We start from the raw sequence: 26,209 nt of genomic DNA on the forward strand, positions 1-26,209 counted from the left end.
GGTATACAAAGCCAGGTTTGTCAGAGTCCTTAGCCATACCAGCTCCATTGTAATTGTAGCAATTGCTCGATATTCTGCATCAGTTGAAGATAACAAGACTTTTTGTTGTTTGTTGCACCTCCAAGAAATTAAGGAATCTCTTAAGAAAACATAAAAACCAGTAGTTGAGATTCTATCATTTGGGTTATCACCCCGATCTACATCAATATAAGCAGTTAATTCTAAGGATGAAGAAGGGGATAAGAAAAATCCTTTCGAGATTTTTAATATATCAAAATATTCTCATAACTGCAACCTTGTATACTGAGGTAGGAGCATGCTAAAACTGACTTGCTGCATGAACGACATAGGCGATATCAGGTCGGGTGATAGAGAGATAGGTGAGAGATCCGATCAATTGGAGATATGGAGTAGGATCTATGAAAATGTTTTCATGACATCACACCTATGGTCCGAGAGTTGAGAGACCGAAAGCAAATTTAAATTTAATTTTAGTATAAATCTAATTTTGAGAACAAAAAAACCTTGATTTTCAAAATTTTCAATACTTTTTATTTCAAGAGAAACGCCATCCGCGGTTGGAACAAAGGAACGAGATATATTTTTTGTGTATTCGAAAAGAGCAAAAATATTGGGAGTCATATACAAGGAGGCAACCAAATCTAAAAGTCAAGAAGTCTTACCGGGAGGAGAGAAGGTTGACATGACGGCTTCGGAAATGGAAACCTTGACAAGAGGTTGAAGAGCTTCCATAATTTGACTTAGAGATAATGCTCCATTGTTGGAAGTACATGGGCCCTCCTCCTTATGTAGTTGAAATGTTGTAGACATGGTCACCTTCTTCTTTCATTTTGGACAAACCGGTTTAATGTGTTTTGGTTCTTTACAAAAATGACAAATGATTTTACCATAATTTCTTCCTTGGTATCTTCCATTTTGGCCACCATTTTGACCAACATCTTCTCTTGCTCATTGATTTTGATTTTGAAATTTATTGAAGTGAGGGGGTTTATAGGTTTTCAAATTATTCACCGGTCTAGAAACGACATAAGCTCTTTCATTCTCATCTTTGTTTGGAGGCATAACAACAACACTTGGATTGGTTTTACTCATTCCCAATCGAGTTTCTTCTCCACTTAACTTAGTAAGAATATCTTTAAGAGGTGGAGAAGTGAAAGAAGATAGAAGGGAAGATCTTATTTGCTCGAATTCGGGTCTAAGCCCATTCAAAAAATTAAAAAAACGATTTTCTTTCAATTGTTTGTGTCGAAACTCAATGGCTTCTCCACTCCATTTTGGTTCAAGCATAACAAGCTCATTTCAAATAGATGACAATTCGGCGAAATATTCTCTAATAGTCAATTCGCCTTGTTGAAGGGTCAAAGCCTTTTTTTGGAGATAATATTTGTGGGATAAATCTTTCGAGGTATACATCCTCTCAAGATATTCCCAAACTTGAGACGCCTTTTTAAATTTCAAAATATTTGCATTGATTCTAGTCTCAACCGAAGAAAAAATTCACGAGAGAATTTTGTAATTTTTTCATCTCCCATTCTTCGTGCTTTTTGTTATATTCTTCAAATGCTTTTGCTCTCTCCTCTCCATCAAGAACTTTTATTTTTCCTTTTTCAACTATAGTGATTTTTCGCTCGGGTTTCGGAATCGTACCTTGGATGTAACACCAAAGTCCCTTACCCTTGATGTGAGCCTTCATATTGCCGACCCAAATATGATAGTTTGACTCATTGAGTTTGAAACCAAGGGAAAAGTGAGAGTCTTTTTCCGCCATTAAGGTGCTTTTATGAGAGAAGAGAATCTTAAAAAATAGAACACTTACCACAACAGGTCTTCTTTAAGGTTACTTGATGTTGTGTGTCTCACTAAAAGTAGATTGCATGATCTTTCTATGCCAAACTACAAGAATGAAGTATGGGCACGATTTTTGAGGCAACCACCGTGATGACGCAATACGCGAGCTATTCTTCTATAAACCCGACTTTGATACTATGTGAAAATGTCTTCAAAAAGACTATGTGCATAAGGCACTAGATTCTCAATATGAAAAGTGTGTACAAAGACACAAGATGAACACTCACAAGAGAATACAAATGCACAAAGGCATAAAAAATAAATAGAACATTTATTGAATAAGTGAGAGAGCTTTACAAAAGCTTAACCTTTACAATGGAGAAACCCCCTATTTATACACTCTTAAGGACCCTTGGGGGGCTCCCACATATAGGCGTTGGAGCCCCTCCAACGGTCATATTATTGACCGTTGGAGGGGCCCAACGTCTATATGATGTGGGCCTCTCAATTGCTAAAAGAGAAAAAGAAAAAATAAAGAATAAAAAGAAATAGAAAAAAAGAAAAGAGCATATTCAAAAGGAATATGCGTGAAGAGGGGAAAAGATTGTTTTACCCCTAGTGGGTATAACAAGAATTATATATATATATATATATATATAGAGAGAGAGAGAGAGAGAGAGAGAGAGAGAGAGAGTTCCCATAGAGCTGTTGGGAGCTCCCCAACGGTTATATTTATGACCGTTGGGGAGAATCCCAATAGCTCTATTTGATCCCCAAAAGGTCTTGCAAAAAAGAAAGAAAAAAAAGAAAATAAACAAAAGGAAAATTACAATATAGTCCCTAGTGAACTATTCTAATTATATATTTTAAAAAGGTCAAAATACCTTTATGGGTTATGACTAATTACAAAAGTGTATATATATATATATATATATATAATTTTAACAACTATACCCAGTTTCTCTCCATGACTGCCTCATCTCATTACAATATGCCTTCACTCCATTCACATTAGTATATAAATTTTTTATTTCAAATTATGATATGAAGCTATTTTATATCCAGGCCCGATACTGGTTATGACATCTGCCATGACCTGAAAATGAAATGAATTTACTGTATTGAAAGGAATGCATTTATCATAAAACCATTTTCCAACCGCGACATTTGTCTGCTCGACTAAATGTTGAGGAGTTATAGCAGTACAAATGTTGGTTTGCATCCTAGGGACAGTCCTACGAGAGAAAAAACTTATAATAGAGCCTCTATCTGTACCTTCTCTCGAAGAACTCCCTCCTCTTCTTTTTCTGCCTGAGACACTACTACTACTTTTATAACCACACAATACTGATTTGTTACTTTAGCCCACTCCTTTGAATGAAAAAAGGATGGAAATGCACTCTTACCTGAGAAATCCGCAAAAGTCCTCTCCCTTGCGCACAGACTGGCATCCAAATCGCTCTCAAGCATCTTAGGGTGTGGGTTTTCCTCTAAAGGCCTCTACACAAATGAGAGAATTGACCCTCCAGAGGTTTTTAAAACCCAAAATAAAAAAGTCAAGTTTCGGCCCTTTTAAAGTGCTCCAAACACGTATCGTACAATGCACCTTGTATCATACGATATGATACAATACATGGTTGTATCGTACGATACAACCGATACAGATACGCTCATATTGCTATACGAGTGTGTATCGTATCGAGTTAGGCCATAGATACAATACATATCATACGATTCAGTACAATACAATACTTTCAACATTGAGATGAATAGTCAATTCCCTGTCTGCTTGGCACATGTAGCATAAATTTTCCAGCTGAGCCTCCACCAATTCCTGATTTGATTGAATGGCTATCAACTTGGCCGCTAGGAATAGTAGAACTGTCAAAAGCTTGGCAAGCAAAGTATATTATTCATGTGAAAGGGCCACACCCAAAGTAATCCTGCTGGAAAAATGAACAGGTGTGGGTATCCCAAGTATTTTTTATAGGTTGATGAGCATCCCAACCTGAAAGGAAAGCTTGGACAAATTTTGACACTCCTTTGTATTTCATTGAGAAAGATCACAAGGATCTCTCGCAGAGCTAAATGAAATATCGGTTGTCCATCTCAGATTTACTTACTCTTCAAATTGTTAATCAATGAAATTGTAAATCATTCATTCAGATAGGCCATTTGAATTTTGCATACGACATGCCCATGCTAAAAGCTGGTGCTTCTTATGAAGTATTCTGCTGCACCCCTGTCACTTCAGTGCGGTTATTATTTATTTTATTTTCTCTATTTTTTCTTTTTTACGGGCTTGGGAGTTGTTGCTCTTGCACTGTGTTTTGCATAACGGCCTAAGCTGAGTGCTCTTAATACTTTCAATAAGTAGATTTGCTATACAGAATAAGGATGAACAGTACATTTGTATTTATTTTGATGTGGACAACTTGACGGTGGAAACGGTGCCTATTTGATGTGTAAGTTCCTCCATAGCACAAATATTTCATTCCTTAAAAGCCTTTTGTAGAAACTGTCAATGTCAAAACATCTCTGCCTTTGGAATATTATATTGTTACATCAAACACCAGATTTCAGTGAATTAGTTCAGATTTCTAGGGTGCAAGTACTTTTTCTTATTTGCTTCACATTTTTCTAAGGTCGTTCTTCCATGGTTGCATTGGCTGCTCCTAGTTAATTTTATAGAATGGTATATTCCTTTGGTGCCTCTATATAAGAATAAGGGTGATATACAAGATTGCACAAACTATCGTGGTATAAAACTCATGAGTCATACAATGAAACTTTGGGAGAGGGTGATTGAGTTTGGGTTGAGGAAGGTTGTCATGATATCGGAGAATCAATTTGGTTTTATGCCTGGAAGATCAACTACGGAAGCTATACATCTTCTTAGACAACTTATTGAGAGAATTAGAGAGAGGAACAAAGATTTACATATGGTTTTTATTGATTTGGAGAAGGCTTACGATAGAGTACCTAGGGACGTTCTCTGGTGGACAATGATGAAGAAAAGTGTTTCTCTCAAGTACATTAGTATAATTAAAGATATGTATGAAGGAGTAGTAACCAATGTCCGCACTTGTGGAGGGGTGACAACCAATTTTCCTATAACGGTTGGGTTATATCAAGGATCTGCTTTAAGCCCTTTCCTATTTGCTATAGTGATGAATGAGCTTACGAGATCAATTCAAGAAAATGTGTCGTGGTGTATGTTGTTTGCTGATGATATTGTTTTGATTGATGAGTCTAGAGCTGTGATTAATGCTAAGTTAGAATTATGGAGACAAACATTAGAAGCAAGAGGTTTTAAGTTGAGTAAGAGTAAGACAGAATACATGGAATGTCGATTTAGTAAGCAATGAAGTAGTGATGGGAGTGTAGTGAAGCTTGGTGAGCAAGAAATACCGGTGAATGATTCTTTCAAATATTTGGGATCTATCATTCAAAAGTATGGAGAAATTGATGGAGATGTAAATCATAGGATAAAGGTTGGGTGGATGAAATGGAAGAGTGCAACTGGAGTGTTGTGCGATCGTAGAATGCCATTGCGGTTGAAGGAAAAGTTTTATAGGACGACTATTAGGCCCGCTTTACTATATGGTACGGAATGTTGGGCTGCCAAGAGACATCATAATAAAAAAATGAGTGTAGCTGAGATGCGTATGCTGAGATGGATGTGTGGAAATACAATAAAAGATAAGATTCAGAACGATGAGATACGTAAGAAGGTAGGCGTTGCACCCATTGAAAATAAGATGAGAGAGAATCGTTTACGGTGGTTTGGACATATTCGACGAAGGCCTAATGATGCTCCAGTTAGAAGGATGGAGGAATGGGAAAATATATTAGTTAAAAGAGGTCGGGGTAGGCCTAGGAAGACATGGATGGAGGTGATAGGAAAGGATATGAATGCTTTGAACCTCACCGAGGACATGGCATTTGATAGAAATGAATGGAGGAGAAGGATTCATGTGGAAGACCCAGAATGATTTTCTTTGTTGGTTCATATCGCCGACCCCAATTGTTTTGGGATGAAGGCGTAGTTGTTGTTGTTGTTGTATATTCCATTGCTTTTTTCTTTCCCTATTTTCATGGTACCTACAACAGAATTGTTATTTTTCTGCAAAGTTTTTGTGGCACCTTTTTTCATTAATTTATCTAGAAGATTTGTTAGGAATAAGCATGATCTCATTTTGGTATTGAAGTTAACACACCTACCTGCATTATTATTCCTTTCTGCTGTATTAGTAGAATCATAGTTTTGACTGCTTAATGGATCCATTTATCAAATCATTTTTTCTGGCAGTTTTCATTGTATGTAACAACTATTTCATAACTTACAATGCAGTCACATCTGCATTCTTTTAAATTAATAGTGCTTTCCTTTCCATTGTGGCAGGCACAAATGCGGGACTTGTCAGGGTTTGTTGAAACAAGGCAGCAGCTTCTAACGTTGAAACCCAATCATCGCATGAATTGGATAGGTTTTGCAGTTGCACATCATTTAAATTCTAAGTAAGCTAATGCCTCCTATGAGAAGCACTATAGATGCCGCCACAGTCACATGAATTGGATAGGTTTTGCAGTTGCTCATCATTTAAATTCTAAGTAAGCTAATGCCTCCTATGAGAAGCACTATAGATGCCGCCACAGTCACACATGTCAATAAAAGGGTGTATTACAAAGTTTGTTTTAGTTATTTACATGTTATGGAGATGAGCTTTCTTTGTCAATTCTCTTTACAGTTTACACAAGTTGAGTTCAATAGGAATAGATTTAGGGTCAGTAAAGGGCTTGATGGGTAGTTTTTCTAGATGTTTGGTGATTTTTAAAGGCATAAGAAATATAAGAATGAGATTCATTCCTTGTAGCATTTGTCAATGTAGCCATTACCCATAGTTTAGTATTCATTTGAAATGATTTCTGCTTGTGAAGGAAACCATTTAACTTTTTGGGATGGTTATAAAACCGATCAATGTTCTAAATATTGTACTGTATCATATGATACAATGCAATGATATGCCATTATCATTCTTTGATACATTACAGTGAATGTTAAAATTTTGGAAACCAAATTGTGTAGTAGTAATTTATCATATTAGTAAGTATTGTATGGTATGGGATGTACTTTACTGGATTATAGAATACCAGCCATGCTGCTGTGTGAGTTGAAACTCAACTATTGTTGATAGTTTCTTAGATGTTTTTTTTCTTGTCCAGTTTTGGCTGGAACTTCTTTTTGGAGAAATCTTTTTGTCAGAACATCAAATGAGAGTTTTCCTTCCCATTGTAGGATTCCTCTACTCTTCAAATATTATGGATTTTCGATAATTCAGCTTAACCTAACCTTTGGAATGCTGATTTGTGTGTATTCTTTGAGAAATTTCCCTAGTGCAACCGTTGGGGATGCCCAATTTGCTGTAAAGAAACGGTGTAGGTACATCTAGGTTGTGAATAGCCAATCTTCTAGATGGATTCTATCAGTGGTCGTGAAGGCCTCGGGCCTCCTAAAGGGATCAACTACATTCATCAAGATGTTCCAATGAATCGAACAACCAGCTATTGATGGAACCTTGTCTGTTTTCTGTGAAATATTCATTGGGTGCCGATAAGGTGAAAACCATGGGCAAAATGCAACCTCCAAATGTGCAAGCACACCAAAATTATTCATGGAATATGTAGGTTCAAACGACGTCTTGTATGTGAATGTCCTCTCTTGAATCAAGTAACGTACACTTGAGATAATAGCCAGTTTAGGAGAAATTACAATAGGGAAGATGTGATTGTAACCAATAACAAAACTTATAGAAGACAATGAAAGGATACCAAAATTTGAGGAAGATGAACCATCACCATCAGAAGATATAAATATGCCACAACTTCCTGATCAAGAGTTTTGAGACATATGAAGTTGGAGGATGTTCTTGAGCATACAAATGAAGCTGGTGGAAGTTCTTGAACATGCAAATAAACTTGGGGAAATTAGAAGTAGACCTAATCTTAGGATGTTTGGTAAATTAGTTAGATAGTGTCTTTTCAGACCAATTTTCTGTTCTTTTTTTGGGATTTTTCCACTCATCCCTGTCTTATGGGTCTATAGAGAAACCATCCCTGCCTCCATCTTTTTCAATGTTAAGACAGTTATGTTCTTTTTGAAAGGTGCTTTTTGGTATTGTTAATGAAAAAGTTAGGAACTTTCTTAGAAAATGCAAAAAGTTAGGATGTTCTGTCTATAGCCCCATAAGATCAGGATGATTATGGAAAAAGCCCTTCTCTTTTGAGGAAAAGGACAAGAAAAACTAAGCACTTAAGTAATTAAAACGGTACAAAAGGTTGACATCAAATACTTATATCAAGAACAAACCTAAAAACAATCCCAATCATAAAAATTGATAATTTAAAACTTTTTAAGAATACTTTTAAGAAAATGACTGTAGTTGACATGCAATACTCAACTCGTGAAAGTGCAGGTCCAATCATATATATATATATATATATATATATATATATAGAGAGAGAGAGAGAGAGAGAGAGAGAGAGAGAGAGAGAGAGAGAGAGAGTACACAAGTACCATGTAAGTAACACTTGTTTCTTTGAAAAGAATACACAAGTACCATGTAAGTAACACTTCTTTTTGAAAAAAAAATACATATGTGTGGACAAATTTATAATTATTGCATGAATGTCGTTTAAACAAAAGATCATGAAGAATCAAAATTTTGGCACCCAGTACCCCTCTGCTTTTATATATATTAATGATAAAAAAACTTACATGTTATGAATGTTCAAATTATACTTCAAAGTTTTTTATTTTCTTTTTTGGCTTATGTAGATGTTCAATTGTTTATTAATTATAACCTTCTTTGTGGTGAAAATGATAATTTTTTTAACTGGTAAAAATGATATATATTTTTTAACTCTTGACTTTTATACCTGTTAGTTTTTGTCCTGAAAAATGTCTTATCTTTATTGTTTAAACTATTTTGGTGCATCTTGCAATATGATATGATACAATAAGATAAATTTGTATCTTAGACCCTTTTGTGTGCATTTACAATGTGCTTTTTACAACATTGGGGTTGATAAAAATTATTCAATTCACATCTAGGTATCTCTTTATTAATGTTTTGGGCCTAAAACAAGTAGCTGGACATAATTTCTGTGAGAGGTTCTCTCTCTCTTTGTGCTTTTAAGAGATTTGATTTGAATAGGAACAGACAAACATTTGAAATATCGGACTAACAGAGATGCTGCATTGCCACATTACTATGGATCATTCTCCTGAAGCCATAATTATATTCTTAAGTGTGGATGTGATACTTCTCATCAGTGAATATTGTAGACTTTTCTGGTTTCTTGTTCATATGCAAGAAAATATCATAGACTTTTGGTGCATATACTTAATTTCTTTATTGTCGTTCTTCTTCTTCTCCTTATTCTCTCTCTCTCTCTAGTCCTTCAAAAGCAGTTGAAATTCTAGAAGCATACGAAGGGACACTTGAAGATGACTATCCTCCTGACAATGAGCGCTATGAGCATGGAGAAATGCTTCTATACAAGGTGCAATTTGATACTTGATGTTATGTGTTTGTTTTCCTTTCCTGTTTTCTGTTCTTAGTTTTGCTTATGTAGATTTACCTTATGTGCATACGTTTTTTTCTTGATATTCTTATGTGCATAATCGTTCATTGTAGGTATGTGTGCATGGTAGCAACTGGTACCAGAAGGTTGCAAGGAATCTTCATAATGTTTTGTTTTTTGTTTTTTTCCCCATAAACTGGAGCTTTGTCTGAGATTGATGCTATGCGTGTTGATGGATTGTACCTAATTTGACAAACTTGTGCTAAGTCTTGTCAAAAACATGTTCCAGTTCATATTGAAATGTAATGTGCTACTTGTAGCATTCAGAAAATGTGGTTTCCAATGTTTTAAAACCCAGTGACTGGGGGCTCGACTCGGCAGTGCCTCACTCGTGAATCAGCCAGGTCATATTAACTTTTAAATGTATTAATCAATTAGATATTTAGGTAATTACGTATATAAATACATATGACATACAACTACATAAGTATAAATACATATAGATTATGCAAAATATATACATTGTAAACTCATACAGTATATAAATAAATACATAAATAATATACATATACATATAACTTGGCTGAGTCATAAGTTGACCCAACCGAATCATATGAAAACTGGGCTGACTCTTGTGAAGAACCTGGTTATTCAATTTTTTGACCTGGTAGAGGGCCGAGTCGAGCTGAGTCAACCGAGCCACCGAGTTGACTTGGCGAAGGCATTGGTGGTTTCCTATAACATGAAATGTAAAACCTGCTTCCTCAAATGCCCCTCTTCCTGAATGCTATACCAATCACGTTTGGTCATCATCATCATCATCATCATTATTATTATTATTATTATTATTATTATTATTATACCCATACCACCCAATGGACAAGCTGGGGGTTTTATGCCCATGGATTCGAACCCGAGGCCCCTGGATTATGATAGTGTGACCTAACCATGGACTTATGTCATTCAATCCCCCGATGCATCATACTTTTGATCAGAGTTACCGGAAGCTTCTTAGGTAGGTGGGAAGCTTGCTTCTCGGAAACTCGCTTCGGAAGCGCGATACTCCTCGCTTCCGAAACATCATGTGAATCTTGATTCTCCCACGCTTCTTATATGCTTCCCACATGCATGGTCTATGCTTCCTATATGCTTTTCTCTCTTTTCATGTATTTCCTCTCACTTCCCATGTACTTTATCTAAATTGGTAACCATCATTCTTAGATTTTGACAAAAATTTAACTCTTTTAGTGAAAAATCATGAAATATAAGAATGATCAATTTTATTTTAGTTTTTATTTGTTTCTTGTTCGATTCCTATTCAGTTACCATATTGTTTCATTTTTTATTCATATTTCGCTTTCAAATTGATACCTCGCTTTCCGCTTCCTATAAATTTTAAAATGCCTTGCTTCTCTCTTTCGCTTCCTGTATCGTTTCCTGCTTCCACTTCCTAGTTTGGCAACCTTGCTTTTGATTCCCTCTTGCTGCCAAAAATCTGCTACCTACTTTGGCAACTGCTGCCTTATGTCAACAGATAACTTGATTTGTGACTTTAGAGACTTGATACAACTCGACCTGGGACTTGTTTAGCTATCCCCATTAATTTTCTCATATTTATGTACGCTTGGGACCCTAAAGTTTCTCTGCCCAATCTTGGTAAACATTGTCTCAAAGTTCTGAAGCCTGAAAGTTTGTATAGGTCATAATGACATATGCATTTTTTACTTGTTTGTATGCATAAAGTACAATAGTATATGATATTTTGCATTATTTGCTTAACATTGCCTTGTTAGGTTCAGAATTGACTTCATGAGTGAGATGGCTACCATATTATGATTGTAGGCCTAGCATGACTCTAACTATCATGCTCTTTCTTGTGTGGATCATTTAACCAACGATTGTTCTCCCATCTTTTTGCTGGGATCATTTAAGTTGGAGGGAATTTTTATTAAATCTGTGTTTAAGAGCACTCCAGTTAATCTATTTACGTTTAACTGAGCCTTTTGTTTATTTTTAAGTGAAATCAATGCTTTCACTAGTTTCTTTATTTACTTTTTTTTACTACAATCATCAGTGTTCAATATGGGGTTGTTTATCCTTGATTGAAAGAATGGAAAATAACATTCTACGATGTTTTTATTTTATTTATTTATTTTTTTGTAACTTCTGGAGGAGTCCCCTATATAAGCAGTAACATATTGATTGTGCTTTGTGTTTGTCTTTACTAGCATTCGTGCATATTGAGACATCAGTATAGTATTATTCATTTCTTTTCTGTCGATTTTGTTAGTGTTTGCACATTCTTGTTTTAATATGTTGGTTTTCATGTTTTGAAACTCCTTATTCACAGTGAGTTTTTTGTGTCATTTGCCAACATTTTATGTTTTCTTCAAGATTTCCCTTTTGGAAGAATGTGGGTTTCACGATAGAGCATTGGATGAACTTTATAAGGAGGAGGCCAAGATTGTAAGTATGTCCATGTTTATTTCTTTGAATTATTTACATTTTCTATTTTTTGTCGTAAGGCATTATGTTTTGACTGAATTATGTTTTCCAGGTAGATAAATTGGCATACAAGGATCTACTTGTTTCCTTATTGGTAAAGCTTGGTCGCTTAGAAGATGCGGAGAAGATATATAGGGCTTTGCTTGCCATGAATCCTGACAATTACAGGTTATTCTATTATATTATGTTGGCATAATGACCTAGATGTACTTAAAATGTTTGTCAGACTTATGTTATGATTTAGATGTCTTCATACAGGTTATAGTGAATGTAAGGTTAATATCATTATAAATATCATATCGAGTATATATATATATATTGACATTCTAAGGAATTATATCCATATGGTGTTCTTTGATCCTTGATTGCATGTGCATGTTGTTAGTTAACATAACTGCTTGCCTAACAATAACATGAACCGGGAAGCGGTGATTTGAAACTTTCAGATGATTTGAGAAGCAAAAAGCTAATAGGAAGGAGTATGTGGAGTCCTTTAGGAAGCAATATGTATAATCATTTGGAAAACAATATAAGATGTGTGAAAATACTGAGAAATTGATGTCGGTGAAAGATAACTTTTAAGAAATGAAGGGTAATAACCATTGCTAGCTTATTAGAGAATCTCTACATCACTTATTTACTGAATAACGTGCAAATATACATTTGATAAAAGTACACCATATTTGAAAATCAATAACTTAATAAGCTGACTGTGGAAACATTGAAATATTAAAGAATTTGTGCAGCATTTAGGTCATTTTATGACATGTTACAAACCTAAGAAATTTCCGCTAAGCCTTACAACATAGCCAACTACTATATGATACTTTTAAACAATTAAAAAAAAGATCTTTAGGGCGCTGGGAATCACATTCTGGATTACAGTGTGATTTTTCATTGTATCTCCATGTTGCTGAATAAAAGGGCTTATCACAGGCCCTTAGCAAAGAACACAAGTCCAAGCAATAAATCTGTTCTTGCATTTATTTGTTGCCACATATTCTATTAATAAGTGGGACACTAATCTTTCCATCCTCTAGAGATGCAAGTCAGTCCATGCGGTTGATTAAATATTTCCCTCAATTTTATGGATGCTTCTTCTCATCAGGGATGGCAGTATCTGACATTCTTTCAATATATTTACACTTGACAGTATGGAAGATTAACTAATTTTCCATTTTGTGTTTATTCCTTCATTCAGATATTGTGAAGGTCTACAAAAATGTTTAGGCGTATATTCACAAAGTGGTGAGTATTCACCTGATGAAGTTGATCAGTTGGACAACTTGTACAAATCTCTCAGGGAGCAGTATAATTGGTCATCAGCAGTCAAGGTGATTATTGCTTTTTCGTGGCGGTGTATAATGTTGCTTTATCCTCATTTTATCAATGCCTGATCTCTTGATTGTAGTTGATCTGTAAAAAAATTGTGTTGCTTTCTGTGTTCATGTCTCTATGAACATGGCTATTCATGAAGACTCATTGATTGACCTCTCATATTAAGGGGCTGGAAATGGCATGGAATTGTTGGATTGTAGAGGCAGGTCCAAAAAAGAGGAATACAGGTGAATCAGCCATATAAATTATGCAAAACCATACACTTAAACAAACAGATGTATTAACTTTGAGTTGCTAAGCTGAGTGCAGATAGCTTGCAGCATGGACTCTGGTTCTTCACTTTAGGTCTAATTTTGCAATGTCCAACCTGCATGCTAGGCCATGTTTATCTGTTGCACTAGTATTGTATATCCAGCACTGGCATGTCAAGCCTGCAAATGCATTTGTCTCTATGTTCGTATATTTGTGTGCACGTGTGCTTGCATGCAAATATTGGCTATACTCTCCTTAGTATCATACATTCTGGGATCCATTTTATAATTTTCTTTTTTTTGTGGATCAAGTCCTGTGGATATGGTTTTACATTTTTTTTAGTTAAAAACATGTTTGTATTGTCTGATTGGGTTGTCTGATAAGGTTTTTTAGGAGCTCAAAGATCAACAGTCCACAATGTACAAAAATTTTACGTTTGAGAAGAACATATCTTTATGTCAAAATCGCTCAATCAAATTTGCAATTCGTATTTAATAAACTATGCTGAATGCATCTATGGACTAGGATGGATTAGTTAAAGCTCATAACCATGATTTTTTACTAGAGTACAGTTAAGTAGAGTGTGCCAAATATAATCCCTATACATAGGTTCAAGCTTTATAGACTTAATCTGACCACATAGATGTGTTCAGCATGGTTTGTTTACTCAGGATCAAACTTGGATTGCATTGTTTCGATCTAAAAAGATGATTTTTTTAGTCGTAAAATTTTAGTGTATTGTGGGCCTTTGATTTTTGAAGCCCTTATAAAACCTGTTTATATGTCACAATCACATGATTCAAAACTCATTTTATAGTAAACAAACCTTGTCGATCACATCCATGAGGTCCGATCTACCAAAAAGATATGAAAAATATGAAAAGAAGTTGATTTGTACCTAACAGTTCCATGCCTTAAATACCACTAAATATTAACCCTATATATATTTATATATACGCTTATGACTCAAAAGTTCAATGATCTTTGACTTAATGCAGACTAATATGAACGGAATGAATCATAGATTGATAATGGTGATAATGATGTTGATTAAATTACTTTTTAACATTATATGGGTTGCTTCTATTTTGGCACTGAACCACCATAACTTGTGATGGTGCACACTTAATTTACATAAACCTAATCTCCAAAAGCAAAACCTATCCTATGGATCATGCTTAGCATGATGATCTATACCAATTTCATACCAGCCTTGTCTTCATGAATTGCAACTTGTGAGTCATTATTCTTTAACCATATCAGAAAACAAATCTTGTGTTGTATTAGACATGATAAAACCTCCAAAGATAGTAAATAAACCATGTTAAAAACATCTGTACAGTTAGATTCAACATTTTATGGCTAGATCCATACAAAGAAGAGTGTACAATCATATGGTACAAAATCACCATATATCTTCTTCTCTCTGTCTCTATCTCTATATATACAGCTATGTCACATGGATATGGCTGAAGGTATGGGGATACAGTCATTTTTATGAAGTTCTCATTGTAACTAATATACAGGGGGATACAGAATGGGAGTTAAAGTGGAGTATCCGTGTGACATAGATATAGAGGTTAGCTGCCTACGGGGCTTTTGAAGGGTTCTTTTCCATGTTTTTCTTGAATCTGACCATACTGATTCGTCTACGTGCTTTGATTTTATAGGTATCAACTCTTGCATCGTCTAATTTCGACGCTCGGGTAGGTTTTATGAGGTTTGAAAATCAAATGTGAAATTTTTTATAAATATAAAAAATATCCATGGCTTAAAAAATCACATTTTTTTAAAATCTAAAAATCACGATCCAAGTGTCGTTTCTTAGCAAATCGACTGTGTTGTACGTATCTGCAATGTCAGATTTGCAAAAACAACCCAGGAACTCCCCGTTCGCTTGCAGTAGGCATGAAGTGGAATAGGCAGCTGCCCTCTACTCTCTCTCTCTTTGTATATATATATATATATCATAGTCAAAGACGTCGCCGATATTTCGCCGATATTTTGAAAATATCGTGATATTAACGATGTAAATTGGAAAAACATTATTTATATATATCGCGATATTATCGCTGTAACAGCACAACAATGGCTGTTTTTTTAAACAGTTAGTGTAAAGGTATTTTTGGATTTAAAAAAGGGGATACATATGTCTTTACTAATTTTTTAATAGCTTAGTTTGGGTATATAGTATGTATACCTTTTTGACTTTTGTTAGGGCTACTAGTTCACCTTTTAAAAAGTTACGAAACACAACTTTTTAAAAAAGAGAGAAAGAAGAAAGAAAGAAGAGACAGAGGCTGCTGCTGCATCTCCAGGCTAACAGGGAAAGAACTAAAGAAGAGAAAGAGGAAGGTAAGGAAGAAAGAGGAGGGAGTTGTCATGCGAGGGAGATGTCCTGCGACGGGGCTGTCGTTGGCTGCCCTGCAACAAGGGAAGAAAGAGGGAAGAAAAAATCTATTTTTGAAATCCTGAGATTTTCCCGAGATTTATTAGAAAACTTATAATATCTCGATATTATACCTCACCGAGATATAGCCGATACCTATGTATATATATTCATTCAATAAACGGGTTCTAGACAATTGCAAGGATCTTCTGATCAATCCAAAGAGAAATTTGGTTTCATTTCTCTTCTAATTTCTGCCTCTTCTCCCTTTGAATCAAACTTTTCCTTGACATAATGGTTTGGTTCCTAATTATTATTATTATCAATGATACACAATATCGGATCCTAGATGTATAAATATAAGAAGGCGCGTACCCCCTCTCGATTGAAACAAAAAAATGAGATATTTTTTTTTATATCGGGCCTTTGTTTTGAAAATACATAATCAACTTAACCAAATTTAACTGATGTAGAAGCAGTCAAGAAAGCTGGGATTGAGACACTACCATCAATTATAAACCCAAAAGAACCAAGTTTCTTAAAACACATAGAGGAAGAGCAGAAAGGAGTATCTTATTCTGACAATCCGATGAACCTATTACAGTAAGACCCACAGAAACATGTGAGACAAGGAGTGAGCAATATAACCATTGCAACGAACAAAGGCATACTGGACCATGTCTGCTCTGGGGCAGCAGCAGTAGCATGGTTAGTCAATAGGGGACGACCTTTCTTGGGGCTGCAGCAACTGCAGGAGCTGCAATAGCAACAACAGCAGTAACTGCAGCGTTTAGCTTTTGGTTCTGACAGTGGTTCTCCTATCTCCACCCTTTAAGTGGGACTGAGCTGCATGGATTTAAACATACCCACCCCACATCAATCATGCGATTAAGTGAAACTTTAAACACACAACAAGAAGAAAATCATCCCTCATTGACATAACTCCCAAACCAACCCTATGAAACAAAGGACTTTTTCTCTGTGGGTCCTATGGATTCTGCACACCATCAAGTTTTTTAGTGAGAGACAGTGTTGTGAAAAGCGTTGAGGCGTAGCGAGGCGCTCCACCAAAAACTGAGGCGAGGCGTAAGCCTCGAGGCGTAAAGCGTAAGCCTCAAATTTCATTACAAATAAATAAAGAAATGCTTTATTGATGAAATAACAACCAATAAGGAATAAAAAATCTCAAATAAGTACTAAAAAATATGAGATTAACATGTAAAAGTAACTAAAAACTGATTATATAATTGGAAAATATATGAGATTAACCAAAAGAAGTTAAAATACACTAAGAAACTTATTACATAACTGAAATAACTGGAAAATATATGAGATTAACCTACAAAAGTTAAAATATATGAGATTGTTCTAAAAAACATGAGATTAACATATAAAAGTAACTAAAAAAATGATTACATAACTGGAAAATATATGAGATTAACCAATAAAAGAAAAAATATACTAAGAAACCATTTACATAACTGGAAAATATATGAGATTAACCAAAAAAAGTTAAAATATATGAGATTATTCTAAAAAATATGAGATTAACATATAAAAGTAACTAAAAAACTGATTACATAAGTGAAAAATATGAGATTAACCAACAAAAGTTAAAATATACTAAGAAACTGATTACATAACTGAAATAACTGGAAACTATATGAGATTAACCTACAAAACTTAAAATATATGAGATTATTTTAAAAATATGAGATTGACATATAAAAGTAACTAAAAACTGATTACATAACTGGGAAATATATGAGATTAACCAACAAAAGTTAAAATATAGTAAGAAACTGATTACATAACTGAAATAACTGAAAATATATGAGATTAACCTACAAAAGCTAAAATATATGAGATTATTCTAAAAAATATGAGATTAACATATAAAAGTAACTAAAAACTGATTACATAACTGACAAATATATGAAATTAACCAACAAAAGTTAAAATATATTAAGAAAGTTAGAAACTAATTACATGACTCAAATAACTGAAAAATATATGAGATTAACCAACAAAAGTTAAAATATAGTAATATACTAAGAAACTTATTACATAACTGAAATAACTGGAAAATATATGAGATTAACCTGCAAAAATCTTTTTGATTATGTCTTAGAAGTCTTGTTGTAAATTTTTTTTTGCGACTTGAGGCATAGAGGGCCGCGGGCGCCTCAAGGCGCGTTTTTGACAACACTGGTGAGAGAAGAGATCTAAATAAGTCAGGCTTGAGAGACAAACCTTCTTCCTTTGGGTAGTCGATGCTTTTAAGTAGCTCTCACAAGAGAGAGAGAGAGAGAGAGAGAGAGAGAGAGAGAGAGAGAGAGAGAGAGAGAGAGAGAGAGAGATTCCTACCACTTTTTCGTTAGGTTGCCATTAAGACCCTCCAAAACCATAGTTTTAGGTGTTTTATGCTCGATCTGATCCACTAGATGTGTTTATCATTACTTATTTATTAAGAAACAAATTTTGTTTCAAATTGATCTGATATAAAAATGTGTATTTTATTATGAAATTTTAGTACAATATCCGCCCTTGTTTTTTTTACCTCTTTAAAATGCACATATGAGCATAAAGATGCTTAATCAAATAAATGTTCTCTTGAGTAAACAATGATAAACACATATAAGGGTTCAAATCAAGCATGAAACACCTAAAACTATGATTTTTTGAGGGTCATAATGATGACCTAATAAAAAAAGGGGGCAGGATAATCCCCGTCCTCATATATATATATATATATATATATGAGAGAGAGAGAGAAGTAACCTCTTTTAATTGAAACCACCGAGGGAACAACTTGGTTTTCTGAACTTAGGTATCCCTGCCCATGTAATGGAGATTTTAGTAGTAGCTGATAGTTATTGTAACGACCCCAAACTGACCCTCAAAAAATGTGTTTAAATTTTTTTTTTAAAACAATTGCAGAAAACCTCTCAAGGACCAAGGGCGCATCACAGATTTAATATACCCATTCCATCAACCATTCCAAATATAGAGATAATTAAAACAATAAATTGAACTTCATTTATTTAATCAATAAGTCAAAAAGTTCAAAATTCAAAACCGACTCCATCCAATCATGCACACGTCATATCCCAAGCCACAAAGTCATAAAGCCTCGAAGCCTCGAGTCCTCCAGCCAACCAATCCCACTCATCACTTAGCTTCTGTGCCTGAAAAACATTTTTAGAAAATGGTTAAGAACCGAAGTCCTCGTACAAATTCTTCTAAAACTCCAACACTAAAGAAATAACATAAATTAAATCAAGCACAAATTTAAGACAAAATTACAATGTATAATTTATCAGAACTAACTTACCATTGAAGCATTCAACAATATCATGCTAAGTCAAATATTTAAGAATGCATGAAACTAATGCTGAACAGTAAAAGATGCATGAATCAATGCACATTCATGAATAACTTCTTAAGTTATTTATCAGAGTTGTTTTTGCATTATGTCCCTATTAAATGCACACAAATTTAATTTTCATTTTTTTTACAAACCCGTAGATATTCAAAATGGGCAAAGTTCCTGAGGTTCAAGGTAGTTTCCAGTTATAGCTTAACACACAATTTGTATTTTAATTACTGAGTTCCACATCTATTTCCCGACCAGTATCACGAATCCTCACCATCCATCTAAACATTTGGAATCCTCACTTAATGCCGTCCATCAATGAAAATCCATAATCATTGATGCGACTTTTTTGGTATACAAATAACTATAGCTGAGTCAACAACACCACCTCCAGACAAAGTGGTCGAAAGCTTCCTAGAACCGTGGTAAGGAACATGAACCTCACATCGGGTTCTTAGGGACAACAATTGCATACAAAGTTTTAGTATCCTCACGGTACCCTACGTCCGTCATCCAAGATTCTCATGCTATAAAAGGAATATCAAGGAAGAACATTATTATATTGTTTGGTCTCTTTTACCATTTTAATCAATTAAAAGTTTTTTAGATAAGAACAATCATGTAAATTCGCATGCAATAACAAATTCAGGCCCTTGCCCTAATAATTCAACAGTGTAATTAATTTTGGAACACCAATAATTTTCAGAAATCATTTTGCAATGCTTAAATAGTTTTAATAACACATGAGGAGCCCCTGCACTTGGCCTACATAGGCCCCATAGTGGTTCACACACAACCACTAATTGATCTCAAAAAAATAATTCATGCCATTGCAAAATTTAAGTGAACATAAAACACACACAAATACACAAATTTATGTTCACAATGTACAATCATCAATGCATATTTATGGCAAATGAATGAATGTAATCTTTTCAAATTCATCACATTAGCCAAAAACTCAACTTTTTAGAATCGACCCTTTTCGGTCTCTATTCTTAGATTTAGATGAATATATAATACCGACCTGATTCCACGATTTCAACAAAAATAATCATATTTTTTAACGCATTAACTGCAGCCCCAATGCTCAATCATGGTGCAAAGACAGCTGCAGCGATATGCATACATACGTATATATGCGGCAATATAATATATATATATATATATATATATATATATACACACACACACGTGCGCAACAATATGCATTCACAGACACACATACACACACATACTGTAATAAAACATACCTGATGTTGCTGCATACGTATATGAGCAACGCCCGTATCATATGCCGTCGTTACACATACATGAGCAGCGAATCGCAGTCCAAGTGCCTGCTGTCGCTGCACATATTTGAGCAATGACATGCTATCATCAACACGCTGTCGCTGCACATTTATGAGCGATACGTGCTGTCGCTGCAGCGATACACTATCCAGTTCGCTGCACATTATATGAGCAACGATTTGCTGTCCCACTATGCTTTGTTGCTGCACATATATGAGCAGCACTGAGCTAGCAGAATGCTTGCTGTCGCTGCACATATATGGGCAGTGAAATGCTGACAGCATGCACGATGTCGCTGCTTGGGTAAGAACAGCACAGTGACATCACTGTGCTGGCACATATATGTACACATATATAGAGCTGTAACGTTAAGACAGGCATCCTCGTCGCTCCATGTGTGTATATATATATATATATATACACATACGGGCAGCGGCATGGCAGTATCAACAACATGCAGATTCATACATGGGCCCAGTGAAAACAGTAAGACATATCGGCTCATGCACATGATCAACATGAAATAAAACATCTAAACATGTCTGTTTATGATTAGGACTCATGCACATGATCGGTAGATAATAAATCGGCAAAATATATCTATTTCAAACTCATGCACATGATCGACAGACAACAAACTATGTCTACTTATGATCACACTCATACACATGATCGACAAACAGCAAAATATATCTACTTATGATCACACTCATACACATGATCGACAGACAGCAAAATACATCTCTTTATGAACAGACTCATGCACATAATGGACAGACAACAAACTATATCTACTTATGATTAGACTCATACACATGATCGACAGACAACAAAATATATCTCTTTATAAATAGTCTCATGTACATGATCGGCAGACAGCAAAATATATCTGTTTATGAACAGACTCATGCACATGATCGGTTGACAACAAAATATATCTCTTTATAAACAGACTCATGCACATGATCAACATACAACATATATCTCTTTCTGAACAGACTCATGCACATGATCGTCAATTAATAAAACAATATAATATATCTGTTTATGTCTCAAACAAAATAGTACCTATGAAACCCAACCTATATCATCATATAAAAAAGATAAACAAGAAGTATTATAAAAAACGTGTATGAGCGAATTAAAACAAAAACTGGTTTTGCATGAAAGGAAATCATTTTTTTTAAATTCACAATATGCCAAAAACGTGTATATGTTAAGGAAACCAGATTTTTCTTTTAAACTGGTTTGGAGGGGAGCCCGTACCTTGATTTTTGTTCTTACGAAAAGCTTAGGGGAAGGAAGAAACGTTGAAGATTCTTTCTCTCTTTTCTCTTTTCTCTCTCTCTCTCTCTCTAGGAGACGGTTTCTAGAGAGAGAGGATCTTTCCAACTTTTTATAGTTAGAGAGTCTCTAGAGAGGGTGACACCCCTTCTAGATAATGAGGGGTAGAGTTCCACCCTGCCTCTACCATTATTTCTATATATTATATTTTTATATTATATATACATTTTTGACTCTCATCTTGTGGAATATTCCACACTAGGGGGGACACCCCCTTCTAGAAAGTCAAGTGGGATAGAGTTCATCCCTTCTCTTTAAATTCATGTTTTTAAAGTTTTAAATTCATATTTGTTTTAAAAAGACTATGAATGAATTATGGGTCTGGGTTGGACCTATGATCCAAACCATATCCAATTTTAATTGGATCTCAACCCAAATCGGTTACTAGTCAATATGGATCTTGAATTGGATTCAGATCAGAGTTGCTAATCGGGGAAGCAGGAGCGGGAAGCGACGCGAGAAGAAAAATCGGGAAGCTAGACACTTCCAAAATTTTAGGAAGCGGGAAGCGCGAGACAACTTTGAAGCGAACCAGAAATCGTCTCGGAAGCGACCTAGAAAGCGAACCAGAAGCGACATAGGAAACGAGGGGGAAGCGAAAAAAAAGAAAAAAGTAGGAAAAAAACAGAAAAAAATAAAAGAGAGATTCCCATAAATGGGAAGCATGCTTCCCAAGTTTTTTGGCGCTTCCCTGCATGTTTCGGAAGCACCATGTTTCACGCTTTCAAAATGCGCTTTGGGAAAGCGCGCTTTCCCATATGGTATGACGCTTCCGTTAACCATGGTCTAGATCCATATTAACATCAGTCCAACGAAGCGGGTCGAGTCCGATCCAAACCGAAAAGACCCAAAAATAGAGGTCGGTCAACTTAGAAAAATGCATTTTTGAACCAACCAATATCAGAATTTGATAAAACAGATCTCTTACAAGATCTACGTACCGAAACAGATCTAACTATGGTCTTAGATCTATTTCACTCCCGAATTTTGCCTGAATTTAACCTGATTTTAACCTGAATTTAAAGGTTAACAACAATTAAATTCACAGATTTTTCGTAACATTCATAGATCTTGTCAGTGGGCTCTGGACCATGCCCAGACCCAGGTTGACGTCAGCCCATATTTAAATATTTTTCACAAATTTTGTCATATTAAATATAAATATTTAATTTAAAATTATATTTTTGAGCTTAAAAGTTATGAAAAAATTATAAGATATTACAGATATAGTGCTAGTGTGTGTGTGTCTGCGCACTTATGTGTATTTTTGTGCATGCCCATGACCTGCAACCTAGGTGACCATGTGTTTGTTGCCTGTTTATTGTTTTCAAAATAAATGTTTAATGTCATGAGCACACATAATGTAAAGCATCAACTTGAAATTCAAAAAATGGTAGGGGAAATAGCAATAGGTGTAGAAGTTAGTATTTTATGTGACTCACTAAGGCTTGATGATGGTAATAGTGACAACAATCATGGGTATTAAACTAATGTTTAGCTTCAGTAAGGTTACAAAGGTGATGAATACTGAACCAACTTTTAGCTTCAATGAGACACACACACACACACACCATGCGGATGGCATGCTCTTGTATTTTCCAACAATTTTTCGAAGCCAGCTTGTCCAGAAACTGGTGGGAATGACAACATCCAGCCTGGATGTTTGCTAGTTTGAAAGATTTTTCATGAACCCAGTGTCAGAGTAGGATAAAGGTGTTGCAGTTAAAGCCTGATCAAAACTGAGCCTGCCTCTTTTGCTTGGGGCACCCATTAAAATTTGTGAAGCTGTGGTATCCTTGTGGCTTTTTGTAGTTATGCTGCTTTTTTCTTTTGTTTCTTTTTTCTTTAATACATATTTATTTGAGATGTATTTTGTAAGCTTTTCTTATATCCTGAATGTCTGCTGCTTAGTACTAATTTTTTATTCAAGAACTAGATCACATGTCATACATATGTGCAAGCATTTGTTAACCTTATCTGAACATTTTGTGCATTCAGCGTATACCTCTAGATTTTCTGAATGGTGAGAAGTTCCAGGAGGCTGCTGACAACTATATTAGGCCATTGTTAACTAAGGTGAACTCTTTTTTTTTCCTCTTAAATGTTAGTTTTCTATTTTTCCTAGTGCTTAGGGATGCATACAACCATCACTTTTTTCCCTTAGTATGGATGCTGTTAGCGTGGATTTGTCTTCTTGAATTTTTGTGCTGCCAACTCTTCACAAATATGTAGCTGTTCTAATCCTTGCTTGCCAATATGTGCAAATAGGGTGTTCCTTCCTTATTCTCCGATCTTCGTTCTTTGTACAGTTCCTCAAGCAAGGTACTGTTTGCCATTCCTCTTGTGCTTGGTATTTTTTGAGAAATTGTCCAAATGATAAAATTTTTTGGTGAAAACCCAATTCTTTCTTTCTGGGAAGCAACAGTTTTTGTTATTACTGCTAAACAGGCAGACATTCTGGGGAAATTGTTTCTTGAACTGGAAGCTTCTGTTGGCACAACTGGGCGATTTCCTGGAAGGTAATTCAAGATGTATTTTGTTTCATTTCACTGTGGGTTGAACGGTTGCCAATTTGGTTGCATGTACAACTCAGAACTTGCATGAGCTGTAAGCCATTCTTTATGGAACTTCTTTTGCTGCTGAAGCATGTGAAAAGTTATTAGTTATGAGCATGTTGTTGTGTATACAGTGACTATGATATATGCGTACATACGCTGCATATATATAGACACACATATGACAAGTGTCTCTCTCTCTCTCACACACATATGAAACACTTCCCATCCTTTTTTGTTGCTAGAAAGCTGTGGAGTTGGTGCTTTCCGGTGACGACAGCGCTTGCAAGGCTACTTTTAGGCTACCCTTGACTGGAAAACCTGCAGGTGACACCGAACTCCTCCCTAATGACTTCCATACTACGCCCCTCCCCCCGCCACAACCTGGAAAAAAGAAAAAGATAAAAAAACATCCTGGCATGTTGCCAAAGGATATAACTTTTCTGATAATGGTGAAACAGGGTTGAAAATCCACATTTTTTTTTAAGTTCCTGCCCTTCCTCTCTCCGTCGTCGGCTTGATGATTAAGGAACCAGTTTTAGATGACACTAGGGAATGTTTTCAGGAAAAAGGACACGAAACGGGATCATTGGCAGATTATTTTTCATATTGTGAATGTTAATAGTTAATACTTGGAGGAGTTTTACCCCTTTGTGTGTTATATGGAGTTTTTTTATTTGTTTTGTTTTTAGTGCTCAGGTAGCATTCTCTGTAACACCAGATTTTTTTTATCTCTTTTCCTTCCATCCATGCTTTCTTGTCTCCCTTTTAAAAGTTGGATTTTCTGCTAGTGATTGGATGTATATCAAGTCTTTTTCATCCCGGAGTTTGTTTGTCTTTGTTTTCTGACAAGCATGATCTTTTGACCTGCAGTGCTCAGAAAGAGCCCCCCTCAACATTTATGTGGACTTTGTTTTTGCTGGCCCAGGTTTGGCTGCTAATTTAATAACGGTTACAGTTCTTTTGATTTTTAATGTGCTGTAATCCATTCAATTCTAAGCTATTTATGATTCTAAGTCTTTCTATATGTTGCAGCATTATGACAGGCAGGGACAATATGATATTGCTTTAGCCAAAATTGACGAGGCTATCGAACATACTCCTACTGTAATTGACCTGTACTCTGTCAAGGTATGTAGGTGCAAATATATTTTGAAGGCATTGATTATGTCTTCTGCATATGATGTTCTTGCTAGATTCATTTCTTCAAATATTATTTTCTTCTATGTAGCATGGGTAACTTCTGGGAGGGTGCCATGCCCTTGTTGACATGGGTAATGGTACTGGTACCAAATGGGTACAGGTCAAACCAGTTTCAGATCTGACCCGATACAAACCAACCTATTACCTGTGCTCCTGCAACTGCTTCTTGAGCTCCACTAATTCTGCAGGTGCCATGCGATACGGTGCTCGAGAAACTAGTGCCGTACCAGACACTAACCCGATTGCGAATTTAATCTCTTGATGCGATGGCAATCCCGACAAGTCCTCGAGAAAGACATCCGGGAACTTGCGAACAACGTCTAACTGCTCCAACGGTGTCGTCTGACTGTCTTGCGTGGATACACTGACCAAGAACACCATGCAACCCTGCTTGTGGTATCTGGAGATCTTCAAGGCTGAGACGATCTTCACCTCGCTCACAGGCCTCGTCGAATGAAATAACAATGCAGACAAATCAAGACGCTCCAAGATAACTTTCTTGCCTCGACACTGGAGGGTGGCATTATGTCTGGACAACCAATCCATACCCAAAATGAC

The 26,209-nt window shown here is 35.5% G+C and overlaps 1 protein-coding gene across 4 annotated transcripts in view; it reads left to right on the top strand.

Moving 5' to 3' along the window:
• Nucleotides 1-26,209, top strand: part of LOC149830013 (N-terminal acetyltransferase A complex auxiliary subunit NAA15-like) — a 91,733-nt gene that overhangs the window by 12,732 nt on the left and 52,792 nt on the right. For all 4 annotated transcript variants that reach the window (XM_090015681.1, XM_090015680.1, XM_090015682.1 and 1 more), the window contains exons 5-14: nucleotides 6,215-6,330; nucleotides 9,270-9,375; nucleotides 11,791-11,862; nucleotides 11,954-12,069; nucleotides 13,103-13,235; nucleotides 23,892-23,969; nucleotides 24,162-24,215; nucleotides 24,342-24,412; nucleotides 25,322-25,376; nucleotides 25,484-25,579. In XM_090015681.1, the coding sequence (XP_089871807.1) occupies nucleotides 6,215-6,330; nucleotides 9,270-9,375; nucleotides 11,791-11,862; nucleotides 11,954-12,069; nucleotides 13,103-13,235; nucleotides 23,892-23,969; nucleotides 24,162-24,215; nucleotides 24,342-24,412; nucleotides 25,322-25,376; nucleotides 25,484-25,579 (897 nt within the window). The remainder of the gene's footprint in view (nucleotides 1-6,214; nucleotides 6,331-9,269; nucleotides 9,376-11,790; nucleotides 11,863-11,953; nucleotides 12,070-13,102; nucleotides 13,236-23,891; nucleotides 23,970-24,161; nucleotides 24,216-24,341; nucleotides 24,413-25,321; nucleotides 25,377-25,483; nucleotides 25,580-26,209) is intronic.

This window comes from Nuphar pumila, chromosome 8 (assembly GCF_984573655.1).
Source record: "Nuphar pumila chromosome 8, dmNupPumi1.hap1.1, whole genome shotgun sequence".
NCBI classification, from domain to species: Eukaryota; Viridiplantae; Streptophyta; class Magnoliopsida; order Nymphaeales; family Nymphaeaceae; genus Nuphar; species Nuphar pumila.